The 27,168-nt window shown below is 41.1% G+C and overlaps 1 protein-coding gene across 25 annotated transcripts in view; it reads left to right on the top strand.

Annotated features, from left to right (window-relative positions):
- The window catches only part of Erc2 (ELKS/RAB6-interacting/CAST family member 2), an 893,602-nt gene that overhangs the window by 320,943 nt on the left and 545,491 nt on the right, over positions 1-27,168 (top strand). For all 25 annotated transcript variants that reach the window (XR_003735931.2, XR_003735930.2, XM_028882471.1 and 22 more), the window contains one exon: positions 406-573. Coding sequence is in view for 23 of the 25 variants with exons in the window: in XM_028882471.1 (XP_028738304.1) it covers positions 406-573 (168 nt within the window). In the remaining 2 variants the exon portion in view is untranslated. The remainder of the gene's footprint in view (positions 1-405; positions 574-27,168) is intronic.

Here is a 27,168-nt window from a genome sequence, read left to right as displayed (position 1 = left end):
CTTATGTGTATTCTAGGTTCTTTTGTCTCCTGTATGTTTAATAGAAATAAAATGCCTTAAATTACTTTTCCTTTGGAAGATTGTCTTCCGATGACCCCCTTGAGTCACTGTCTCCACTGTGGACTTGAATCTTGGGTTAAATAGCAAGGTTGCCCCTCCCTCACCATGGTCTGCATAATGACAGTAGACTTCCGGGTTTTAGAGACAAGTAGGCTTTAGCACCGTGCAGCCCCAGGATCTGAGTGAGCTGGAAGGCATCCACCTCCCTACTTGTCTCCGTAGGGCCCCTTCTAGACCATCTCTTGAAGCAGATTCATGGCATTTCCTGCTGGATCCATATCCACTGGCTATTGAAATGGACAAAGGAGCAGGGTAAACTGATTTTGCCATTGTTTTGTTTTCCAGATTGACCAGCTGAAGCAGGAACTTTCCAAGAAGGAGTCAGAACTTCTTGCCTTACAAACAAAGCTTGAAACCCTTAGCAATCAAAATTCAGATTGCAAGCAACACATCGAAGTGCTCAAAGAGTCGCTTACTGCCAAAGAACAGAGGGCTGCCATCCTTCAGACAGAGGTAAGGTGCTGTCTGGGGCCCTGGAGAGCAGGGACACTTTGCCGTATATATATGGTGTTCTTTCTGAGAGGCGTTCTGGAGAACCCTTTCCCGAAACTGTTGGGGTCAGATGTGTTTGGGGATTCACAGAATTTTGGATTTTTTCAAACCCAATGCCTGTTATGTGTATTATAGCTTTGTGACCCCCCCCCCCACACACACACACAAAACTGAGATTGCAGCAATCCTCTGGACCAACATGTGACTCCTTCTGCAGGGAAAGACAGTCTCACACTGAAGTGTGATAATTATGGATGAAGACTGGGCTCATTGTCTCCTGTTGGCTGTGTCATGTGATACACCCAAGGAGTTTGTTTCACATTTAGATTTTTTTCTATTCTATTTTTTCCATTGTTTAGAGCATTTTATTATTATTATTATTATTATTATTATTATTATTATTATTATTATTATTATTTTGGATTTGAGAATTATAAGGAATTGCATCTGGAATGATTAGATTTCATCAAAATCATGAAATGATTAGACTAGCCCATACATTACTTGATGTCATTTGTTAAAGGTGATTTCTTACTAATTTTTCTGATGAAGAAAATACCATTGTATGTTTCTGAAATATTGCTCTGCTATTTCTGTTTCATACTTAGAGAAACAACAAAAACATCCCCCCCCCAAAAAAAAACCCACTGCATGTGTTATTATCCTTTTTTCCTGCTTCTTCTGGTTGGATTACACCATTCTGTTTTATAAAAAATGCAGCACACACACTTGTCGTCGTATAAATAAAACAGCTGTCCAGGGCGACAGGCAATGTAGCCAAGAAGGTGGTAAACCAGGCCGATTTGTGTGCTCAGTCAGTGCCTTGTGGGTAAGTTTGGGAGAAGGCAATGACATTGTCATGTGTGTTCTCCGGGGGCTCTTTGCATTCTGTCTTTGTATAGATAGACCTGAAAGTGGGTAAGGAGGAGTTACATTTGCCTTAGGAATTAGTCGGGTTGTTGAGTAGGTCTGTGCCCTCAGTCAATGCACAGGCATTTTATGCAAAGGTGCATGGATTTATGGCATAAATTGGAAGATGACTTTCATCTCATTTGACGGGGCATCAGTACAGAGTGTCTAGAACTCTGCTGTTCAGTACTGAGCCATTAGCCACACAAGGATATTTAAAGTTACTAGTTTAGCGAAATTTCAAATGTAGCTCTTCAGTCACTGTAACCATGTTTTACACATTTAGTAGTGTCACATGGCTAATGCCTGCTCTATTCAACATTTCTGCTCTCTAGCAGTTAGTTGTCAATCTAGAACAGGATTGATGGGATCCAAACCTAGCCCCTTGCTTGATTTTATCAAATATTATTAGGACCCACCATGTCTATTATTCACTATGTCTGCTTTCTTGCTCCAATGGCAGAGTCGTATAGTTGTTACAGAGCCTGTGTGGCCCACAGAGCTGACGGTGTTTACTGTCTCATCTTTCGTGGAAAATAATTGCTGACACTTGCAGTGTGATCTCTGTGAAGCAAGTCGCATGAGTAGGCATTGGAATGTCCAGTCAGGGCTTCTCTTGCTTCCATATTATGCACAGGCCAGGTAGTTTGCTAACTCCTATTCAAAAGCACAACTTTTGCTTTGCAAAGCATCTTTTCATATCTGTATTTTGTCTTAAGGTTATTGTAATTACGCTGCTGTGAGTTGGGTGGAAGGAAATGTGATGAGCAAGGCAGCCTGCTTGCCTGAACAGGTACCCGGGTTCCCTGGCAGTTCCTCTCCAGAAGGCAAGAGTGAGAAAAGCCAGTTCAGAAAGGCCTCTCCTCTTACTGCCTCATACTGCCTATGGCAGTCTCAATACCCTTCCTTCTGTTTTCCTTCGTTCAAATGAACGCGGCTTAAAGTAGACCCATGCATATTTCATGAAAAGGACAGAGGTGACATCATGTGGACAGCTTCTGTCCCATGTTCAATAATTAAATGACCCGATGAAGAGATGGTGCTTTGAAGTAGAAATGAAGTCACTCTCCCTGTGAGGACAATGAGATGGTATTTCCACACTGCTGCTTTGAAGTTGAGAGTGTCACATTAATAAGTCTATCAGCTGAAACATCCAAGGAATTTTCTTTTGCCTTTTTTCTTCTATTAAGATTGCTGTGTATATAAAAAGAGGAACAAGTTTCGTAATGATGTCCGTCTCTTGAAGAAAGCAATTTAGTTGAAATTAGCTCTAATTGTTGAATCAAGGGGTTGCACCAGGTAGAATACATTGAAGCGCTAGGTCCTTTTTTTAGCTCAACGGGAAAACCACAGTCTCCCTAGCTCATGAATGCTTGCTTAATGGAAGAGTGGTTGCTGGACGAGATATGTTCCATCTCATCATGCCCTACGTTGAAAGATGTGAGTTAAAACACATCTGAGGGATGCAGAGCTCATTCTCAGAAGAGGTGACATGGGACAGTTGTTGCAGTTTTATTGTTGACTCATTCCAAATAGCTTGCCAGAACCAAAGAGAATGGGTAGAGTCTCGGCTCCTCTGGAATATCTGTGCTGCCAGCTGGCTTTAGCTATATATCTGCAATACAGTATAAATGGTAGCTACGGCTGGTTATTCCTGTGGAACACACTCTACATGACAGCTGAACTGGCATAATAGTTCCTCTCTGTAAGGAAGGTTCTGCAAGTAGGACCTTTGTGTTTGGGAGGTGGGAGGACGAAGGGTGGGGTGAGAGGTGGGAGGCAAGTTGTCTGGGTTTGTGGCTATGTGGCTTGGCTTTTTGGTTGGTTTGTTTTAACTTGTACAAATACCCAGGCGCTCTTTGACATGTGTGCAATAAATCAGTGGAATAATAATTATATATGTACAGAGATACACCACATGAGTCTTAACATAACATTTTACTTTTTAAAATAGCTTCAAAGGACCCCACAGCCACGTCTTATTTTGTATTCTCCTTAATGTTTCCTACACACTGGCTTACTTCATCCATCCAGCAGTGCATGCTCTTCTTAGCGGTTGGGTACTAATAAATTGACTTGTGTTCTTTCTTGATTTTTTTTGTAATTATCAAGACAACCAGAAAATAGGAAGGATAAAGTCCTAGCATTGATTTCAGTTGGAATTAAAACATTTTTAAAAAACGAAGGAATACAGTGTTTCGAAGGGGGAGGTATGTAGGTGTGCATGAATCTCTCTGTTAACATATGTGTATGTATGGGGGAGATCTGAATACAGAATTCAGGAAAGTATGTTCCTTGCTTGTAGTAAAGTGTTCCAACTGCAAGTTGAGTTTCCTGTATTGCTGTTATTGTTACTAGTGTTGTTGCTGTTGGTTGCTAGGACACTTGAACAAGTTAAATTATTTCTAATCTATTCTATTTTAGCTTTGTGAGTTTCTTCTGAAACTTTAGCCTGTGTGTTTATAGACCACAGACTTTTACAGTTCAATCCAGTTACCTTTTAATGTTTTTTTTAAATGTGTACTTTTCTCTCCGATATTATATCCTGGCCACAGTTTTCCTTCCTGCCCCTCCTCCCTGTCCCTCTCTCTACCTTCCATCTCCCCCAGATCAACCCCTCCTCTGTTCCATGCCCCCCCCCCAAAAAAAAGAGCAGTTCTCTGAGGGATATCCACCAAGCATGGCCTAACAAGACAGAATGAGACTGGGTACAAACCCTCATCTCATGGCTGGACATGGCAGCCCAGTAGGAGGAAAAAGGTCCCACATACAAGCAAAAGAGTCAGAGATACCTCCCACTCCCAATTTTGGGAGTCCCACAAGAACACCAAGCTATACAATCATAAGGTATATGCAGAGGCTCTAGCTCAGACCCATACAGGATCTGAGTTTGTTGCTTCAGTTTCTGTGAGCCTCTGTGGGCCACACTTAGTTGATTCTGTGGCCTGTGTTCTTGTGGTGTCTTTGAACCCCTCTGGCTCCTACAATTATTTTATCCCCCTCTTCTGCAGGGTTCCTCTGGCTCTACCTAGTCTTTGGCTGTGGATCTCTGCATCTGCTCCTATCAGATGCTATCATCTGCTCCTATCAGGTGCTGGATGACACCCCTCTGATGATAACTGGGCTAGGCACCGACTTATGAGTACTGCAGAATATCATTAAGAATCACTTCATTGACTTTTCTTTCTCTAGTCGTGTTTGGCTCTATCCTGGGCCTCTGGGGGGAGTCCTGGCTCTGGTTCCTCACCATCAAGGCAGTGTTAGGATTGGGTTCCCTCTTATGGCAAGGGCCACAAGTTGGACCAGTCATGGGTTGGCCCCTCCCACAGTTCTGTGCCGCCATAGCCCCAGCATGTCTTGCAGGCAGAACGGATTGTAGGTTGAATGTTTTGCGGCTGTATTAAGGTCTCAGTCCCATGGCTAGGAGCCCTGCCTGGTTATAGATGATGGCCAGTTTGGGCTCTGTATCTCCCAACAGAGAAAAAAAGTACTACCTAAGTGACTATTGGTTCTGTTCCTAAATTAAGACTTTTGTTTCTGCTCTCTTGTAGAGCATCCTCTTCTACTCAGCCTGATTACTGAACCATTTGCCATGGCAATTCTTACACATCCTTTCTAGAAGATATGTTGTAGTGCCACACAACATCCAAGTTTTTTTTTTTTTTCTAATTTATGTTGCAGATAGGTCAGCGAGGTGATCTATATGTCTAAGTACTTGCTAACTAACAAGGAATATAGGGGTTTTGTACTCCAGCAGGCAAAGGGCAACATATGCTGGGTAGGGTGGTGAGATGCATAGCAAAGGTCCATAGCTTTTCTTTTCATAATGTAATCAACACAAATAAGAACATTATACAATCTGCAGACCATCTCTCCAGAAAAATTCCTCTTGCCAAACATACCCATACATGCAGTAGTATGTATAGATTCAGGTAGCTTATAGATTCCCCAAAGGTCTTCCAAGATTAATGACTTCTTCTCTACGGACTGCATGTAAGTTAATATTTATTTAAACATTATTTTTGTGCCATAAATGGTATGGGCATTGTTCATGTCATTGTGATACAACAGTGACACTGCTCTTGTTGGGCACAGACTGTATTCAGCACATGGCTAGATGGTGGAGAACTGGTTTACAATGTTATAAACTCCCAGCAATCTCACTGTCACTGGTTACCAGTAATCCCATCTAGACTCTTAGTTAGACTTAATCTTCTGTCTTGTCTAAGAGCAGATAAGTAAAGGGAGAAAAGAAGATGGACATAAATATATAAACAACTAGCTCCCTAGGAAATTAACATTTGCAAACTATTCAAAATGTCTACTTATGTGTACTCTAATTGAAGCTGATGCCGTCACAGTTACTCTGAAAAACCTGACCTGTTTGGCTCGTGTCTTGGAGGAAAGGTGTTGTGCATGTGGAGGGGCAGACTCTCCTGGCCTCAGTACAGCAGGGTTTTACTGCACATGCCTGAAGATACTTCTGCCGGCTATTGTCTTCCACTCATCCCTTCCTTCAGCTTGTCTACATGATGAAATAGTGGTGTAATTTGAGGGATCTTTATTGAGCATCTATGATCTTCATGGTGCTGGTCAATAGGGAACACATCATTTCAGGAGTTTCTGGTCTTGGGCTTTTCCATGTAGTTTGATTACCAAAATGTCTGGTCAGTATTCTGTGGCTGCCAAAGTGAGTTCTAGAAGCCACAGACTAGTGATTTCAATGTGGCTTGAGTTAAACCTGGATTATCACCTATGAAATCACTATTCAAGTTGCTCCTGTTTAAGGTAAAGACAGTCAGATCCAAAGATGGTGAATGAAGTGACTGGGATCCTTGAACTATTTTCACCATGAGCAAACTGCTTCCTCTGAGGATCTTAGTGGATGGAGGTCTCACACAGAGACCTGGTGAAGTTTTATAATCATGTCTTAATATACGAGTCCATGAGGTCACAAGGCATGACACTGTCCTGGCTAAGGAAGGGCTTGAATCTTCAAGGTAACACTATGGCCACAATAATAAGGCCATTGCTTAAAGTTTCAGAGATGTTATTATTTTTCAGAAAGTTTACATTGTATAATATTTTTATTTCTTTAAAGATGTTTATGGTGTTGTGTGTGTGTATGCATGCATGCATGTGTGTGCGTGTGTGCATGTGTGTGCATTTGTTCTGTGTACCAACAAGTAAAAGAATGCATGAAGTTAATTGCTGTGCTTTCTCTGAGGTGGAGAGCAAGGTGCTCCTTAGATCTTCTGTCATGCACAGTTTGTACTTTCATAATGTGAATAATGTGTTGGAGTTTTAGCAGAAGTGGCATGATCATTCCAGGGAGCTTGTGGAAGGTGCTGGTAGAAGGAGGAGGTGTTTTTTCAGCTCATGGTAACATCTCTCAATGTCTGAGTCACCAGTGACTCAGTGTGATAACTTGACCATGGAGCAAACTTGGGCTATAATTTTTCAAGATGACTCATAAAACCACACTTCTAACAATGAATATGTTAAATGGATAAAAGAGTATATGTCCTTATTCCTTAGTCTGTTTGTGCTGAGACAGACTCTCCACCACACTTTCTGGTGACATGAAGGTTGTTGTGTCAGAGAGTTAGGAACATTGTATAGCCTCTAAGGTTGTGAGACTAGGTACATGCACTGTGGTACCTTGCAGACAATTAATTCTGCATGCTCAAGAACTACTCAGTCTTTAAGATCCACAAGCTTGGAACAAGAGAGTAGTTGTCTTTTTTTAAAAAATCAATTTGTCGCCGGGCGGTGGTGGCGCACGCCTTTAATCCCAGCACTCGGGAGGCAGAGCCAGGCGGATCTCTGTGAGTTCGAGGCCAGCCTGGGCTACCAAGTGAGTCCCAGGAAAGGCGCAAAGCTACACAGAGAAACCCTGTCTCGAAAAAAAAAAAAAGAAAAAAAAAAAAAAAAAGAAAAAAAAATCAATTTGTCATAATATATATTTTATGTGGGATTTCTAGGGAAGGACTTTTCCTTCCCTTCTCACTTCCTGCCCTCGTTGCCTGGAAGTTATTTTCTACCCACTTCAGTTCAGACTGTTACAGTCTTTTCTTCAGATAGACTTTTGCTGATTGCCCTGCTTACTCAGTGCATTTCCAAATGCAGGTGCTTTTTTAAACAGTTATTAGGACACAAGCCAGGCCGGCTTTGCAGACTCTCTTACCCTTTGCCACCGTGAGTACAGTGTTCTCTTTTTAAGTTTTGCAAGGAATGTCTTTAGAATGAATAAATTAAGAGACTTGGTGAAAACACACACACACACACACACACACACACACACACACAGAAAGTCCTCTTGTCATTTATATTTTTCCAGTTCAATCCCCTTATTGGGCTCACATTTTTAAATGTTTTTATTTGGTGGGGAAAGGCATCGTTTGAAATTTTTATTGATAACATTTTTAACTGCAAGAAAAAGACGTAGACCTGCAGAGCAGTAACTATCATGGTGGCCACAGGTGGGAGGTCTGCAGAATGCTTTATTGCCAATAGGAAAAGAACTGTTAGGAACCACAGTCATTATGGGGGTCACCACCTCTGCCGAGTGCATCCCATTCCCATTTTGAGAGCGTGAATGATGGGAACACCAAACACCACACTTTCCTTCTCCCAATGTCTACAGGCTTTGTTTTGATTCTCTCTTTATTAATGATGTCAAAAGTTTGGGGTCACATAAAAATGAGTCAAGGTCAGGATTTGTGAGACCCAGAGTGTTGAAAGTAGCCTTGTATCTAGCCAGAGAAGGAACTGGCTAAAGGGGTTGACTTGGTTCTCTACAGGTTTTAGCTGTTTTATAGATTTTTTACTGTCCTGCTGAATTAGGCGGCCAGCCTCTCGCTTTCATAAGGTACAAGCAGGAAAGACTGTGGCAAAGGAAACAAAGTGGAATGCAAGGACCATCATGAGCTGCAGTGAAAACTTTTTGTGGCCGTTGAACATCAGTTTCGGGATCATTAGAAGAGCATGGATAGCTGCTGACATCGTTCCCTTCCGTAGGTCCAGAGTCTAGTACAGTTGTTGTTCGAGTTCTCAGAAAATGCCTTATTTAACACCTTGTTAGGATGAAATTGCTTCTGACTTTATAAACACAGGTGTTCAGTTTGAATCCTAATGAACTGTGAAATAGGTAGATGTCTAAAAGGAAATTCTATAAATTGTGAACAGGGCTCTGTCAGCACACTAAATGGATTAGGAAAATTCATTGTCTGCCCTGTAACTGAACACCAGTGTGATGCATGCCCCCGAATTAGTCCTGCAAAGCCAATAAAACAGAGGAAGAAAGTCGAGCCTCAGAGATGTTGATTGTGGGGGTTCCCCACCACAAATGAATCTGGTCCAGGAGGCCTTGGAAATCAGAATGGCTATTCAGAGAAAGGCCAAGAAGGAGTACATAAGAGCAGACAACACAGAATTTATGGAGCAAAACCACAAACACCTTATTTTCCATTGTACTAAAACAGTGCTATTTTACACTACTCTTTTTGTATGTAATTCTGCTTTCAATTTTATATTGTTACTGTGACTCAAATCTCATTATAAGTGTTCCAACAAAAATCCCTTTTTAATCAAAAACTTTCCAAGCCCTAGCCATTGTAGGCATTTTTTGAGCAACCTATTTTTTTTTACTGGAACAAAAGAATTTGGCCTCCCCTTTTGAGCCTGTGGGGATATTATTTGACCCGGGTGGCCAAACATGTAATTAAGATAACTGAATCATTTTAATTTCTGCATTAAATCCTTTCATCATCAGCAGCCATTGTTTTGGAGTAGAGATATAGCAAACCAGAGCTCTTTTATTTTCTTTGAGAGGAAATAAATAGATCATTAGTACTTTTGCTGGTTATATGTCTATTTGGTAAAGACCTTGCCTGTAACAACTTGTGAATGGAAGTGACGGTATCCAGTTAGTTAATCAGTCATCTATGAGAACATCCATGTCTACAGATGAGTAGACTGGTAGATTGTTGGTTAGTGGGGTATATATTTTTGCCATGTCTGTGAGAAGCTGCCTCGCCATTTAAAGGGGGTGACAGCATCACCAACAGAACCTTCAAGCTTACATGTTTTCCTTTTTAAAAGTGAATGCTATGGAAAACAGGATTGCTTAAGTATTTTCATCTGCTTTTTTCCCCTTCTGTAAGCCTGCATTTGGAGAGCTGTTTAGAATGTGACTCTGCTGTCTAGTACAGGCTTCATGTCTACTTCCCGTCTCCCTTGAGGAAGGCCCCAAGTGCTTCCATTAGATTTTTGCTGTGTATTTTCATAGCAGCCCCAAAGGCCCAGTTAAACCACATGGCGGGGCCTCTGCAGGAGGACACCCCTTCTTTTTAGATGTATTTTTCCCTTTAAATTAAGTACATACATTTATTTTACACACAGATCTCCTTTTCTTTTCTTTCTTTCTTTCTCTCTCTCTCTCTCTCTCTCTTTTTTTTTTTTTTTTTAGGGAATATGGTCAAGGTAGTAAGTTGTAAAGATTTGAACCCTTAGGATGTTAGTTTTATTTAACAAAATATATTGAAGCCTACAAAAATTTTGGCATTTAACTTAAAATTTTAAGTTTGATTTATTATTATTAGTGTGTATGTGAGTCGGGGAGAGTGCATGTATGCATGAGCCATGGTGTTCATTGTAGAGGTCAGAGGTCAACTCTCACGGTTTTCTTTCCTTGTCATCAGGCCTGTATGACAAGCTTTACCTGATATCTTCAGATGTAGGTGATTTCTCAAGTCCTTCTAATCAGGTAGTACTTTTTCCCTTCGATATTACTTGGTAGTTGTTTATTTGACGTGGAACAGACTGTAACTTGGAGTTGTAACATCTCCTTAACTGTGACAGGAGAGGGTCCAACTCCTCATTGCCGAGGGTGATTTTTTTGGGTACCAGCCACGCTGGCTGCCAGAAAATCTGCCCATGGCAATGTCAGCAATGAGTGAGCACCTTTGCAGCCCTTCAGAGAGTAGGAAAGGCCAAGCAGGGGAGGGGGGACCCAGCTGTCTCTGAGGACATGGGTGAGGCTGCATCGGCTCTTCAACCTCATTTCCATCCACAGGCAGGAAGCACATTTTACATTAACTTGCTACATCAATTTTAACCATTTGAAAAATCTTAATCCACATTTGTGTTTCCTACTCCTTCTGTGTGTGTGTGTCATGCACACAGACACACTATACACATTTCTGAGAAAGACAAAGCATTTTGATACAGAAATGGCCATACAGAATCATTTTGGTAACCTCCTTGGATCTCCAGTAAGTTATTTCTAAGGTGCCTATCATGTGTTAGGCATGGTGCGAGGGCAGGAAGATTGTAAGAGCCAGAGTACCAGGAAGTCTGCTGTGAGACAGTCTCATTGAGAAATGCTTGCATAAATGAGACCTGAGGAGTGACAATATTAATGAACTTGTCAACATGGAAGTGGTAAAATTTTGCAGGGTCCCACACCTAGACAAAGAACTATAGGCAGTTAATGACCCTGGGGGAAGGAGAATTAGGATCTCCCAGGGTTGAGGCCCCTTATTGGTTGTCCAGTGCAGAGTGCTCAGTCTTGAATCCATATACTCACAAACAACAAAATTGGATTCATTAGGTTATATTTACATGTGTTGGTACATATATATGTATGCAACAATAATAATCAAACAAAAAAGGCTATCAACTTGAGATTTGGGTGGACATAGGAAGGGCTTCAGGGAAGATAATTAAGAGGGGATGGAAGGAGGAAAGGGAGGGGAAAGTGATGTAATTCTATTTCAATTAAAACATATAAAAATACTTGCTAGAACTAATAATGGGCTGTTGTTATCTTGTACAGAGGTGCCTGGGCTTAGGCACTGTTTTGTGTTAGTACTAGGAGAAAAATATGAAATTAGAAAAAATATCCTTTACTACCAATCATTCTATTTTTGTTTATTTATTATCTGTGTATCTGTCTGGTGTGTGTGTGTGTGTGTGTGTGTGTGTGTGTGCGCACGCGCGCGCACGCGTGCGTGCATTTGTGTGTACATGTGTGAAGAGGTGAGAAGTCATGGTCAAGTGTCTTCCTCTTTTCTTTACCTTTGAGACAAGGTCTCTCACAGAAACTTGAATTTACCAATTTGGCAAAGACTGGCCAGGCAGTCTCAGGAATCCTCCTGTCTCCACCTCCCCAGTTCTGGGATGACAAAGCCATAATGCTATACCCTGATTTTTTTGTGTAGGTGCTGGAGATTGAATCAATGTCCTCATGACTGTAAACCCTTTACTGATGGAGTCAACTCCTCAGCCTCCTACAAATCATTTTATATGAGCAATGTCTAAAACAGATAAACTTGGTGACAGATTTTGCATATGGAAATTATTGAATATAAATACCAACTTAGAAAATTTTGTAATAGATAAAGCATTCACATTTCTAGTGAATGAGAGTTTTGAATATATATAACCAAAGAGCCAAGGGCACTGTAAAATAGTAGTTCTGATCTGCAGTCAGCATACAGAGAAATGAATGTAAATGTACCCAGTGTTTTTGAGATAAATGCATATTAAGACTACATTGAAAAGTCATTTTCATTTGATGGGGCAAAAGTCCAAAAGTTTAAAATGTTTTCTGTTGGCAATACCACGGAGAAAACTAACTCTCCAATAATGATGGTCTTAAAGCAGAATGGTTATTTCCTTGAGCAAATTTGGCAACAGTTACCAAATTTTCCATCTTTGCTTTGGAATCTCAGTTCTAGAAATAGATCTCAAAGATACATTGACAAAAATATGAAAACACCCAACATTCATGATTCATATCTGCAAACACTAGAAATAATTAAGATATCTATCTACCAGGATCAGATTGATTCAATAAATCATGGTGATCTATAAGATGGAGTGCTGTACAGCTATGCAAAACACAATGAGGTTTTGGTATACTGATAAGGGTGGTTTCTAGACTACACTGTCAAGTGAGAGAACAGCAGGCAATTAAGAGAGCAGGGCATGCCTGTGTATGTGTGAAATTGAAGGGCTAGAACCATATCTGTATGAATGCAAGCAACTCAGAAAATTAATCAATAAATATGGGAGGGCATAGGATGGAGTTTATAGGGATGGAACCTAGATTTTTTTTTTTAGATTTATTTATTTATTATGTATACAGTGTTCTGTCTGCACATACCCCTGCAAGCCAAAAGAGGGCACCAGATCTCATTACAGATGGTTGAGAGCCACCATGTGGTTGCTGGGAATTGAACTCAGGATCTTTGGAAGAACAAGCAGTGCTCTTAACCTCTGAGCCATCTCTCCAGCCCAAAACTTTTTTTTTTTCTTAAAGATTTATTTATTTATTAAGTATACAGTGTACTGCTTGCATATACACCTGCAGGCCAGAAGAGGGCACCAGATCTCATTACAGATGGTTGTGAGCCACCATGTAGCTAGGAATTGAACTCTGGTCCTCTGAAAGAATAGCCAGTGTTCTTAACCTCTGATCCATCTCTTCAGCCCAGGAACCTAGATGTTTTGAATGAACCTCATGTTATAAATTTATCTTTGAACTGTGAGAATAGTTTATATATTTTCAAAGACAAATTAAATCCTGAAACATAATCCTTAAATAGGAAGAAAAAAAGAAGCTTCCTTTAGGTGAAATTTGGACAGTGAGGATGACCATGGAGTCAGGAGTCAGTACATTGCAAGTATCTTTAGAACAGAGTCTTCTATGTGTCCATCTCTAGTGGGGTTACTTGAGGACAAACAGAAATGTAAAAACTCCTTAATGCACCTTAGGTAATTGCATCATTTGTTGTAGTGTGGATATTATTGTCTGAGTTGATTATTTGAAGAGCCGGATCAAGTATTTCTCTTGGTGCGATTGAGAATTTGGATTTTTGGCATAGGACAGAGGAAGGGCACAGGCCAGTCTAATCAGCACCATGGTTCATATTGAACTGGAGCATCTGGGTGAACTTGGTGTATAGTTCATGCTTAAAAATAAGCATATGCAGCTGGGCGGTGGTGGCACATGCCTTTAATCCCAGCACTTGGGAGGCAGAGGCAGGCGGATTTCTGTGAGTTCGAGGCCAGCCTGGGCTACCAAGTGAGTTCCAGGAAAGGCGCAAAGCTACATAGAGAAACCCTGTCTCAAAAAACCAAAAAAAAAAAAAAAAAAAAAAAAAAAAAAAGCATATGCATATTTCTTAAATGGTATATAGGATGATATATGCTAATTATAAATAGATGTATGCTAATGCATATTCTAGCCATACCTTTGAAAAGTTCTAGAAATAAGAATAATCCAGGAGCAGTAACCATTCCTGCTGCCACATTTACTATTTTCCTAATTAAGGGTTTTGTAGAAGTGGATGAATCCATGTCTGGGACAGGAAATGTTGCCTGGAGCAGCTTATCTGCTGGCCAAAGGGCGGAGATGGGATTGTCAATTACTGACCAAGCACTGGGAAATAACTGAGGCAAATAACAAAAGCTACAGCTGTGATACATGCCCGTAACTCCAGTATTCTAGAAGTGGAGGCAAGAGGATCATGAGTCTGAGGCCAGCCTGGGCGGCATGATGACCCTGTCTTACACATATAACTAATGAAGCAGTCTTTCTGAAAACAGAAGTTTGAATCTTACTGTAAGTAATAAAGTCTAGCAGCAACTTGGCGAAGAAAGCCTTCTGCTAGTCTTAGTGAACAAGTTCCCCATGGGGAAAATCCCCATCATATAAATTAGGTTATATATTTACAAATAAAGAGATGTAGGGAAGGAACTGATCGATTAAAAACACTCAGCAACACATCACACATTATTATGTACAGACCTTTTTATGATTCTAGTTAAGTAAATGAAATGGTAAAATTGTATTCCAACTGGACAAATTCAAAGGTTCAACAGATAACATGTGAAGGAATAATTGGTAAATTTTCTAATGACATAATGGTTTTATTTTTATAAGAAATCTTTATCTTCTAAATATGTACGGAACTGTTTATAAATAAAATAAAGCAGCCTTTGTGATCTGGTGTAAAATAATTATAGAAGACGAGAAAGAAAACACCAGTCCAGAAGAAGTAAACCCTGTATTGTGTATATTGTTTCTCTAAAAAGGAGACTTTCAAAGAAATATCCGGTGCCGGAAGAGGTACAGTGCAGTTAAGATCAGGGCCACAGTGTCTTAATGTGACGTCCCGCAGATGGGCAGGCATGGCAGAGAAGGTGCTCCTTCACCTGGGTAAGGTCTGAGGGGAAACAAGTGACTTGGATGTACTTGTGTTCAGTCACAGGACATGCGTTTTGTGGAACACATCAAGGTGGAATCCCGTTTTCCGCTTGTTTCTGGACTTCTCGTCTTTCCTGTTCCGTGTGTTTTTAGATTCTGTTAGTCCTGTTGGTGACTGGCCACTTTCCTTGCTGTCCTCACACAGCGTTGGACACTGAGCTCTTCACATTGCTGTCTACCTTGATGCTTTAGCTTTTGAGGACGCAGCCATTTTATCGTGCGTTCCTCCGTCTTCAACATCTATCTGTGTTCATCCGCCTTTGTGTTTATTGTTGTTAGGTGTTGTTAAGTGCCATTTTATATTAAAGACTGTACAAATCTGGGAGTTATTTCAGCATCTAGGAAGGTATTACACTTTCCCAGTCCTATGAAGAAATAAATGTAGGGCTGCTGAGATGATTCAGTGGATAAAGGCTCCTGCTGCCAACTCCAGTGCCTTAAGTTCAGTCCCCAGGACCCATGTAGAGGAGCAAACCAACTTCTGCAAGTTATCCTCCAACTCCTCTGTCCGTCTGTCTGTCTCGCTCACTAAATAAAAATGTAAAAAAATAGTGACCGTAGCTTTCAATGATTTGTCATTGTGACTCTGTTAAAATGCCAGTCCTGTCCATGTCCACATGAAACCTTTGTTCTGCTCACTGTCCTGATTGCAATACCTCCAAGATGGAACTTATAATTCAAGTTAGGAATATGTCTATGGCCCATAGCTTTTATTTTTCCTGGCAAAGTGGTGCTTTCTCCTGATAACTAACATAATTAGAGTGCTTGTCACTGGAAAAATCTGTAGGATGAAGTCACTAATGGAGTTAACACAATTGAACACATTTTGTCCAACCGGAGGTGTCATATATCATAAAGACTAAAACGCTAGTATCATATCACATTTATTAAACACTTACAGGTGTCAAAGCCCATTTGTAATATCAAATAATCTGTAAGTCTAGGTTTGTAGTACCTGATGCTGATGAGTTTTCTTATTTTATACAACTTTATGTATGCAAAGTGGCCATAAAGTGGATTTGACAGTTATTTGCAATACGTATATATTGACTGGGAGGGCCTAGGGTAAGATATGTGAAATTCACTTGTTCCTAGTCTTTCTCCATGTGTAGATCCAATGACAGCACTTAAAATGAGTTCCATAATGAAGGCAGAGATAAGGAGATCTAAAACTCTGGGCATTAATGGCCTATTGGGGAGTAACTCAAGGGAGGCTCTGCAGAGGAGGGGAAACTTGATGTAGACCCTGACCAATGAAGTGTTTTCTAGGATGGGGGAGATGGAGGGAAAAAGAAAAATACAGAAGACAAAACATCACGGAGGCTAGAGCTCACTGGGTAAGAACACTTGCTGTTTGATTCCAGCATCCATGTACAAAGTTGGGCAGGGCTGTGCATGTGTCTCTAACATGGGGCAGATAGATGGGTTGCTGGAGCTTCCTGGCCACTAGCTGAGAGGAAACTAGCGAACTCCAGGTTCAGGGAGAGATCCTGCCCAAAGGGCTAAGGAAGAAAATGAAATATCAAGAAACCCCAGGTCTTCCCTTCACTGCCACGTGCAACACACATGGGAGAGAAAAAGTGGAGGGAGTGGAGAAGTGTAGCCTGTCCAAGAAATAGTAATTCATTCTATCTGTGGTACCGTATTTGAAATGGTGTGTGTGTGTGTGTGTGTGTGTGTGTGTGTGTGTGTGTGTGTGTGTGTCGGGACAGGAGATAGCATAGGCTATATAGCATAACAGCTGAATTCATAGATTTTGAGACAGACACAGCTTGGTTTAGAGTCCAGATCTGTTTCCAGCTCTGAGTCTAATGAGAATTTGTCCACATACTTCTCACTCAATGGATATTATCTGATGTCTTTTATGAACCTGATGCGCTCTGAAGTAGTGGGGGTGGGGGTGGGGGAAAAGTAAACACAATGGACAGAGTCCATTTTATGGAGCCGCAGTGTTAGACTTGTGTGTTGTGAGTAGGGTCAGGAGAAAAACAAAAAGGAAAGGTGCATGTGCATGGTATGTGTGATCCACTCTGCAGTGACTCCAACATCAAGGATGCAAGGTTAGAGATCTCAGGAGTGAGTGGGCTTGGGTGCCATTGGATAAGAAAATGCACCCCACATTCAGTGAGAAGATAATGGGGTGAACTTGAAGAGGTTGGAGATTCCAGACCACAGCAAGATAATAGGACTGGTTTACAGTATAATGGGAAGTCACTGGAGGGAAGAAACAGTAGATAGGTGGTCTGATTCTCACTCCTAAAAGATGCTCTGTTATATATGAGCCAGCTGTTTTGAGGCCACCGCAGACATCCTGAGACTATGGCCTAGGCCCAGTGGTAATGTAGAAGTGAGAGAAGAGGATGGTTTGCCCTCCATTTTGGAAGGATACTCTCCTAAATATTCACACAGATAACTGTAGCAAAACCCCAATTCTGTAACAAAATCCCTGGTGGCTTATTTCTAACAGTTTTGGAAGCTGAGATGTCCTAGGTCAAAGTGGCAGTCCATTTAGTGTCTGGGAAGAGCCACTGTTATGGTCCTTAGAGTTGTCATTCTCCACGTCGTTTTGTATGGTAGAAGGGTCTAAGCAGCTCTTTGGTCTCTTTTATAAAGGCCCTAATCCTATGTTTGCAAGCTCCCTGCTCGTGACCCTCTTATCTCTCAATGACTCCCCCATATCATTACCTTGGAAATGGGTATGCTCTAAAGTGAATTACAGTAGAACTGATATTCAGACCACAGCAGGTAATGATCAGAGTGTGTGGAAGGATTGGAGATGGGATTGAGAAGAGGATTCAAGGCTAGGTTCACAGGGATTTGGTTAGAATAACTGTGTGGGCAAGTCCTGTATCTCCTTAAATACCAGACAACTTTTGTGTGGGTTAAATAAGATGAGATGTATTTCTGAGGTAGATGAATGAATCCGATGATCAGATATGCTTTTTGTTTTCTTGGGGCATCTGAGCTTGAGATTTGAAGACCAAAAGCCCTTAGGCTGGTAGAGAAGTTGAGATGAGCCAAAGAAGAGCCACTTAGCAGAAGCTTTGAGGCAGCAGAGCGTGGAGGAAGTGAACCTGTAAAGGAGAACATCAGTACCGACCACAGAGGCGGTGGGAAAGATATGGCAGGGTCTGAATCACCCGACAATGCTGCAGATCAGAGGGGTTTCTGCATTAGTGTACTGTTGCCTGGTTTTGTGGGCGTCCTTATCCCGTTGTCCCTATTTGGTAAAACATTACTTTGTCTCTATTGACTACAAATTGAATGAGCCCAACAAAACAACCAGGCTTCATTAGATTTTGTTTACCATAAATTATAGAATCACAAAAATATATTTGCACTGTCCAAAGCAGGCTTCTAAAGAACAAAATACTTTAAACAAACATTGGAGTAAATTCCCTTCAACTTGCTGTGGGATGGTCTGTATGTCAAATTACTCTGGTCAATAAATAAAACACTGATTGGCCAGTGGCTAGGCAGGAAGTATAGGCGGGACTAACAGAGAGGAGAATTGAAAGAACAGGAAGGCAGAGGGAGTCACTGCCAGCCGCCACCATGACAAGCAGCATATGAAGACGCCGGTAAGCCATGAGCCATGTGGCAAGGTATAGATTTATGGAAACGGATTAATTTAAGCTGTAAGAACAGTTAGCAAGAAGCCTGCCACGGCCATACAGTTTGTAAGCAATTTAAGTCTCTGTGTTTACTTGGTTGGGTCTGAGCGGCTGTGGGACTGGTGGGTGACAAAGATTTGTCCTGACTGTGGGCAAGGCAGGAAAACTCTAGCTACATCAACTCTTCTGTTTTTTCTTTTTTTTAGGGTTTCTCTGTGTAGTCCTGGCTGTCCTGGAACTCACTCTGTAGACCAGGCAGGTCTGGAACTCAGAGATCTGCCTGCCTCTCCCTCCTGAGTGCTGGGATGAAGGTGTGTGCCACCACACTCAGCCCCTCAACTGTTTTTAAAAGGTTAAAAAAAATTGTGTGTGTGTGTGTGTGTGTGTGTGTGTGTGTGTGTGTGTGTACATTCTTGTGTACTTATGTACATCAGAGGACAACTTGAAGGAGTCAGTTCTTCCACCTTGTGGATTTCAAGGATTAAGCTCAGGTCATTAGGATTGGTGTAAGCACCCTTACCCACTGAGCTTACTCCCTGCTCTAAATGCGTTGAAGTTGTATGCTTCCCCAGGGTCCTCACTGGAAATGGTTCCTCACAAACTGTATGTTTGTGCCAAGACTCAGGATTCTATTGTAGGGAACTGTTCACTGTAAACAAAGCTTTATTGGAACACAACTATGACCATTCAGAATGTGTGAATGCCTCTCATTACAATAAAGTTGATTAATTGTTATAGAGACTATATGGTCTGAAAAAAATTTACTATGTGCCCTCTCCCTGAAATAAACAAACACAACAAAATCCACTGATACCTGCTTACATCCATTGATTGGTACTCCCTTGGAAAACTAGAATAATACTACATATATGTGTCTCTGCATGGGACTGCATAAAGGGAAGAATCAGTGCAAGGAAAACACCTAGCTTAGTACCTGGTACATGATATTTTGCTACTGCTATGCTCATTATTAGTAATACTCTCTTCTGTGTTTTTCCTTATTTCTTGGATATCCTTTCTCTAATTGCTGAATCTGGTATATGTTAGTATCAATATTATGATCAATACTAATGGACCACATGCAGAGCTGTTATCCTCCAGCAGTGCTTAGATACTGTCCCTGAGGCTTAGTGTGCCCTGGAATCTTGACGATGATCCTAGGGAGCAGGAGTATCCACATTTATATGCACAGCTCATATTAGTAACAGAAACCACTGTTTGCTGTGTTTTAACTCTCTGGCCACCAGGATGCTCCTGTTCTCATGACAGAGAAGCCGATACCAGGTGCCGTGAGCCTGACACTCAGAATTGGCAGAGCCTCGAGTGTCCCCACCCACACTGTGCTGGGATTGCTAACGCCTCTTGTGCAGCCGTTCGACTCTGGAGCGCCTTCTTTATGGCGCTGCTTCTGCTCCGCGATGCCTTTCCACTGCCTACACAGGCTCCCCTCTCAACCCTGTGTTGAGAAGCCAGAAGCTGCTTCTCTTGTCACCACGCTCCCTTCTCCTCCAGCCTGGGTGAGCACTGGGGTGCTGATTGACGGTACAGTGTGAATAAGAGTGAGTCTCTAGAGACAGGAGGTCACTATGGGTTTCCGTGCATATTGAGTGAGGTGTAGTTAATATTTCTCTTCCTCTCTTCTGATTCAGAGGACACACTGTACCATATCCTAGCATTGCTTCAGGAACTGGACAAGACCAGGGCAGTGAGGCAATGAAGGAAAGACAGACATAGACACATGAACAGAAAAACTGGGATTAGGTGGACTGGGCTCTCTGGTGGAGAAATCACAGCATCCTGGAAGCAAGTATGCTTATTAGATACAATTAAACAGGAGTGTGGGCTTATTGCATACAGCTGAATCAGGAGGCAGAGTTTATGGTGTACACCTGAGCCAAGGAAGCAGGCTTAGCTAATCTTTGTAGGAGCAATATCTGTAGGGGAATAGGGGAATAGTCTTTGGGCCTTAAATATCCAAAGGGAGGGGCTATGGTGTCCACATTAACTCTCAGATCCTCAAGGAAGGCTCTGCCCTCCCTATGAGCCTCACCCATGTCAGATTTACAACTCTCATAGGGCTGAAGTAATAGAGTCCTTGATGTGGCTATGTCCATGTCAACAGCACATATTCACTCAGGACTTCGTTCACCCAGGGCTTCCTCTGCTCTTCACAACCCTGTACATACATTGCCTGCCATTTTTCATAGTGGCCTTGTAGCAGGGTTTCTTGGACTGCCAGCCCCCAAATCATGGCATGGAGATTTATTCTTAATTATGAATGCATGACCTTAGTTTAGGCTTATTTCCAGCTAGCTTTTTTTAAAGATTAAATTAACCCATTTCTATTAATCTAATGTATTACCCCAAGGAAACACACTGTCTGCATACTGTCCATCCTGCTTTCCTGCCTCCTCCATGTCTGGCAGGCTGGCCCCTTGCTGGCTAGCTGGCTCCCCCTTTCTCTCTGCCAGCCAGCCCCACCTATTGGCCATTCAGCCAATCATGTTCTCCAGGGATTTAGAGACACTAATACATGTTTGCGATGAGTCAATCGTGTAAGCTCAGTGGAACCCAGGTAAACCTCTGTAAAGGTGGAGCTCAGAAAGCTACCAGGTTGGTGGACACCTTTGGGTGCTAGGTGACCCTGCCCCTTCTCTTGTGCCTTACTGTGTGGATCTCTTTCATCTGCCTGTTCTTGAGTTGTATCCTTTAGAACAAACTGCTGGTCACATGTAAAGTGTCTTCCTTAGTTCTAAGGGCATTTCCAGCAAACCGTTCAGCCAGAGGATGGGTAGTAGGCACCCCTAACTGGTAGCCAAATTGAATGGATGGCTATGTGGCTAATCTCAAGACCCACTAGTTCAACCTGGCACCTGAAATACAGTCTATCTCAGTCTATGAAGACAAGTTCTTACCCAGTGGAGCTGTTCTGTTTCCAGGTGGCCAGCATCATTTAGAACTGGGTTCAAACGTGGGCACATATTTGGTATCCATAGAACACTGGAGGGCTGCATAGTGTATTAATCTGTGCGCGCGCGCGCACACACACACACACACACACACACACACACACACACAAACCCCCTGCAAAGCTGTGGAGTTTTGGTTATGGGTGTGAATTGCAGCTGGCATCTATATTGCCAGTGGCAGCCTTGAGGCATCTTTACCACGGTCAGAGGGACAGCTCTAAGGTCACAGAAGACTGATGCTCCTTGTTTTTGCTTTGAGTCAAGCTGAAAAAAAAAATTCACCGATTCATTTTTTTTTTTCCGGTACTACCCACTAAATCCACAGAAGTTCTTCAGACCGAGGTTGCCAATCTTGCTCATTTGTGTATCATGGCCTTTTCCTTAATGTACTCCTCCTTCCTGTGTTTAAGAAATTAAGAAAGAGAAATTGTGACCTAAGAAGGCTGTACACAGCATCTGTTGTCTGTAAACTAGCATGGACTGTGTGTGCCCCCTCAAGCTGTTTAATTTACAAAACGGACATTAACACGCTCATCCGTTAGAGACGTGAATACCAGAGTTCTCTCTGAGTTCCCCTGATCTGTATGACAAGAGGCAGAAATGCCTCACGGGATTTCCAGATCGCCTTTGCAGACAATTTACTTGAAAGATCAAATGATTTGGGTGTGTTTTCCCACCAGAGTAGTGAGTACTTCTGCTGAGGGCCTCTTTGATATTGTTTCAGTTCATTAGGCCATGTTTGCTGGTATCCAAAGTGCAGAGTAGTGACCTGCTGGAGGGAATGGGGAAATCTAGACTATTTCATCTCCCTACCCCATCCTTATCATGGGAAAATACCATGTTAACAGCCCTCCTGGTTTTCTCATCATGTATGGAGCTGGCTAAAGGCAGGACTCTACTTTCTGATTCATCCTTGAACTTACATATTTAGACAGTGATCTTAAAAGTCCAGGATTGTCTTAATAATGACGACTAAGTTGTTTAACATGACAGTCTCCTTAGAGACCGAGAAGGAACCAATCGTCTTTCTATCTGCAATTTTGAACCTGTCACAAGAGTATATGTGCACGTGTGTATAAGTATGTGTGTGTGTATATATATGTGTGTGTGTGTGTATATATATGTGTGTGTGTGTGTGTGCGTGTGTATGTGTGTGCGTGTGTTATCTTCTCAGCGTTTGTTTCTCTCTGAGAATACACTATTGTACAGGACTACTTAATTAAACATGACTTAAAAAGTTTGAATTCTCCTTTAAAGTAGTGACAGAAATTGCTTAACATGATTTCTTGGTTATATGCTGCCTTTGGAATGGCAAAAAAGCAGACTCAAGAAAATCCAGTCACTCTGTTAAATCTTTATTTATTTTCTAAAGAGTGAGAGAGCATTTTTATCCAAGCGATGAGAACCTCCTGGAGTTGATTGACTTAAATTAGCTTGATTGCTTTTTATCAATCACAGCTGTGCTGTTTAGCATAAAAATGCAAAACATCTAAAAAGCATTTGCCTTGCAGCATACTAGAAAGATGTTTTTAGTTAGTTTTAAGATGTTTCAAATTTTTATTCTGCACAGATTCCCTAAGAATGTATCCAGAACATATCTAGTTACAGAGAATTAGTACAGATATTGTAAACTCTGAGAAAATGAATTAAAGAAAATATGCTGTTTTATGAATTACATATTTAGAATTTGGGCTTTTTCGCTTTTAAATGTCTCTCCTAAGTTAAACAGTTCAGCAATATTTGTTGCAGTGACCAAGCCACGCAATTGCTGCTAAACATTAAGAAACAGTCCTTGGGACTTTTCACATAATAAGCCATTTGGCCTTCCTTGAGCTGTTGACACGGTTGAGTGGAAACTAGCTGTTAGGTGAAACCTGCTTTGTCCTGAAATCCTCTGAATGAAGTTCATCCCGTCTTCTGCCTGGCTTCGATGGTGTGATGATGCGCAGGGCCCGTTAGCATCCTCTTGTGCTGGTGTTGAGAGCCGCTGCTCGGCAAGGTGGTCCAAGTCCCTGATCCTGCTGCTTTTTATCACTTCCTCTCAGCTGACAGATTTTGTCCTTTGATACTTTCAGGTATAAGCAACAATAAAGCCAGAAGAAGGTGGCCTCTCAGAGCTGAGAGAGAGAGAGAGAGAGAGAGAGAGAGAGAGAGAGAGAGAGAGAGAGAGAGATGTCAGCAGCTACACCGGCTGCTTTTCTCTTTGTTTTTGCCCGAGTGGTTCATTTAGTTTCCTGGATAGAATCCCTTGCTTGTCCTGGCACTCGAGTGCACGATTTGAGTTTACAGACATACCGGCTTTCTTTTCTTCAGACTGGCCACCAGCTTACATGCCTGCAAAACAAACCTGTATGTCTTGGTCAGTCACTCTACAAGCCATGGGTGTGAGAATAACACATGCCTAACTTTACTCAGCTGAGGATATGAAGGGCTATGCTCTGGAATGGGAACGCTGGGGCCACAATCTTTCTATTGGGGAGAGTATAGTGTACCTGAGTCCCCTCTCCCTGTGAAAGCAGAGGTTAGATGAACAATCAAAACTGTCAGGAGTCACCCAGAGAGATAAGTGGAGACCCCAGTAAGAGCTTGTGTCTTAAGCTCCAGGGATATGAGATTAACACGGTCTAAGTGTTTTCTCTACTAGGTTTTCATGAGGATAAGTCTGTGATGAATGTCTGCATTGCTTTTAGAGATGTATAATCTAATTTCTCAGTAGTTGATGTATAATTGTATTCTGGGAAATTAAAAAAAAAACCTGTTTCACTTTTGCCATAAACCATTTTCCAAAAATAATTTATCCTACTATAAAAATATATATTGTAATTATACTATTAATGTTTAAATCATTCACAGCTTTAGCATTATGACAGAATTTAGAAAAATGTTTTCAAATTCCCTTCCAAAACCAAAATCTGGTCTGTTGTATTTATTCTTGACATCATTATTTCAGTAATTACCTAAAAGTTAGCTTAATATTATTAAAACTGTGTCCATATAGTTTTACACCCCCTCATTGTCGCTTTATTGATCAGTTAATTTTGTATTTTAGAGACAGGATTTCCTGTAACTCAGGCTGATCCCCAACTCCTGTGTAGCTGAGGCTGAGCTTTGAACCCCCCACCCCTCCCTCTTCTCCTACCTTCTCGAGTACGCTTCACCACACCCAGCTAAGTTGACTTTTTTTCTTAATCATTGTGTGGCATGTTCTCCCAGGCTGTATTTCTATGTTTGGTCATTATGGAAGTTTGGAGTCTTCCTCTGGTGTAAAGAGTGTCCTCCTGCATGTCTGGACTGCTGGATCACAGACTATCTCTAAGGCATGTTGTGTAGACTTCTAAAAGTTAATTTTATTTTGACTGGCACACTCTACACATTTATGATATTTTACTCGTGTATACTTTGGAGGTAATATGTATATACTTGGTTTCAGGCCACAGCCTTAAATTGCTAACTCTGGGATTTTGAAGTTTAAATGGTCAACATAACATTATTATGCTTTGTTGTAATTATAGTTGTTCTATAGGGTTGAATATATTTCCATATTCTGTTGTGTATATTTTCTTTCTTGTCTTCATAGATTGTACAGTAATAGATTATTTGGTGTGATTATGCATTAGGGATATTAATTATTTAATCTTAGTAATGGAGACTGTTTTATATCATTATTTGCCCTTTTAGTTTTGTTTTTGTGCATTTTCCTAAGTTTTGGGGCTGTAAGCATAGCTGAATCGACCACACATTTCTTAGGGTTTCCAGAGATCAGAAATATTCTGCTTTTCTTTGTTTTTATTTTCTGTCTTCATATGTTATAATTTTTTTAGAGTTTATTCACTCTTTTTCAAAGTAAAATACAGGTACAAGGTCAAAAGATTGCAGCTGGACATAGCCTATGTCCATAGTTACAGAACTTGGCACTCTTCATTTATCCCTGTGCTTAGAGCTCATTCCAGCCCAAGGAGACAGCTGACCTCTTGGTTTTTTTTCTCATACTGTATTTCACTACAAGCAAGGGGTGTAATTTCTATACCCAGTTTCAGTTTATTTAGAAAAATAAACTTGCATTTATTTTAGCATAGAATGTAAGGCATAAATCTAAATTAATTTATGTCCATTTATGAATTTGTCCTAATATAATCTCTTTAATAGTCTTTAATTATTTTTGAACTTATTACCTGTCTTCAGTCACTGCTCTCTTTGGACTTTCTGTCCTGTTGACCTGGTCACTAGAGCTGTGTTTTCCAACCGGCTCCCTACTGTGTACTCTGGGTAAACAGAGTGCTGCTCTTCGTACAAAATTATATTGTCAGAATATTTGTTATGCTTATGATTTTTCTTCAGTTAATCTATAGAATTTGTTTTTAATTTATTTAAAAAATCATATGTGATGTGCATTGACTCTTTTGAGTTACCTTAGGGACAGTTGACTAGTTTAAGTTAATTCCATATTAAAGGGTATTTCCTCATAATTATTTCCTTGTAATTCCTGTTTTTTCTTAAATGATGTTTTTAAGATTATTCCCAAGTACTTTCTCTTTTAAGATATTACTTTGAAATGTGTATATGCTTATGAGTTGTGCATTTGCAAATATAAATGCATATACAGATCACACTTCTCTGTGTATATACATGAAAAATGATTGGTCATTTCAAATTTCCTGTTGTATGCTAAGGCAAATGGTGTTTATCCCTTTATTGTTGTTGTTCATGCTCTGAGCATCTTTGTATGTGTGCATGTCTTTATGTAGTTCTCCCAACTGCCAAATGACACTAAATCTGAAATCTGTGTTTGATACAATTTTGTATTGGAATGCCTGGAAAGTTTCTTTAGTATACCATGGTTCATTGATGGGAGATAACTTCACATCCCAGCTCTTTCCTCTACAGTTTTTACTCCAGCCTACCACATTCCTAACCTCCTTGCATTCTTCAAATGTCACTTCTCAGTGTGGTCTATTCTGGTGATCCTTTTAGAACTACAGCCCCTTTCAACTGTAGGATTCTCCGTTTTTTTGCTGTTGACATGGTCTAGTGATAAATGCCAGCTTTGGGCTTGCTTTCTCCCTTGTATTCAATCTGGAACCCAATCCTCATCAATGGTGATGTCTACATTTGGGATGAGTCTTAGTCCCTCCATTAAACTGTTCTAGAAGTGCCCTCATAAAAACTCAGATACGCGTTTTCATGAGGATTCCAAGTTTAGATATGGATGAAGATTAAGTATCCAAACATCTTCACTATAAATATGAAGAGGACCTGGGAAGCTTCTGCTGGCCTCTCTTGTCACAGTTGCTGTTGGAGGTATTGATGGCTGTGTCATACTTTCCAGAAACATTGGCTAATGGGCTCTGATGAGATTGGATGCCATGCTCATTGTTACTGGAAAGTTCACTAACAAGATGCATGCCAGCTTCTTGGAACCATGTCTTCTGGTGATGACTGATCCCATGGCTGCCTACTAGCCTCTCATGGAGGCATCTCATTTTAACTTGCCTGCTGTTGTCTATGTAATATGTTCCCATTTGTAGTAGTAGGGTATCCCTAGTCCATGCAACAACAAGGAGGCTCCCCTGGTGTTTCTGACATGATGGAGGCTGGCTCAGAAAAATCCTACACATTCATGGAACCATCTCTTGTGATCATTCATGAGAGTTCAAGGAATATCTCTACTTCCTTAGATATCCTAAAGAGGTTGAAAGGACGAGAAAGCTGCTGCTGATAAAAGACATTTTTTCAGGAGCAATTTTTAGGAGTAATTTCAGGACAAATGGACCTCCCCAGAACTTGAATT

This window comes from Peromyscus leucopus, chromosome 9 (genome assembly GCF_004664715.2).
Source record: "Peromyscus leucopus breed LL Stock chromosome 9, UCI_PerLeu_2.1, whole genome shotgun sequence".
In the NCBI taxonomy this organism is placed as follows: Eukaryota; Metazoa; Chordata; class Mammalia; order Rodentia; family Cricetidae; genus Peromyscus; species Peromyscus leucopus.
Note: the sequence above shows the minus strand (reverse complement) of the source record. Positions and strands in the feature narration are given on the sequence as shown.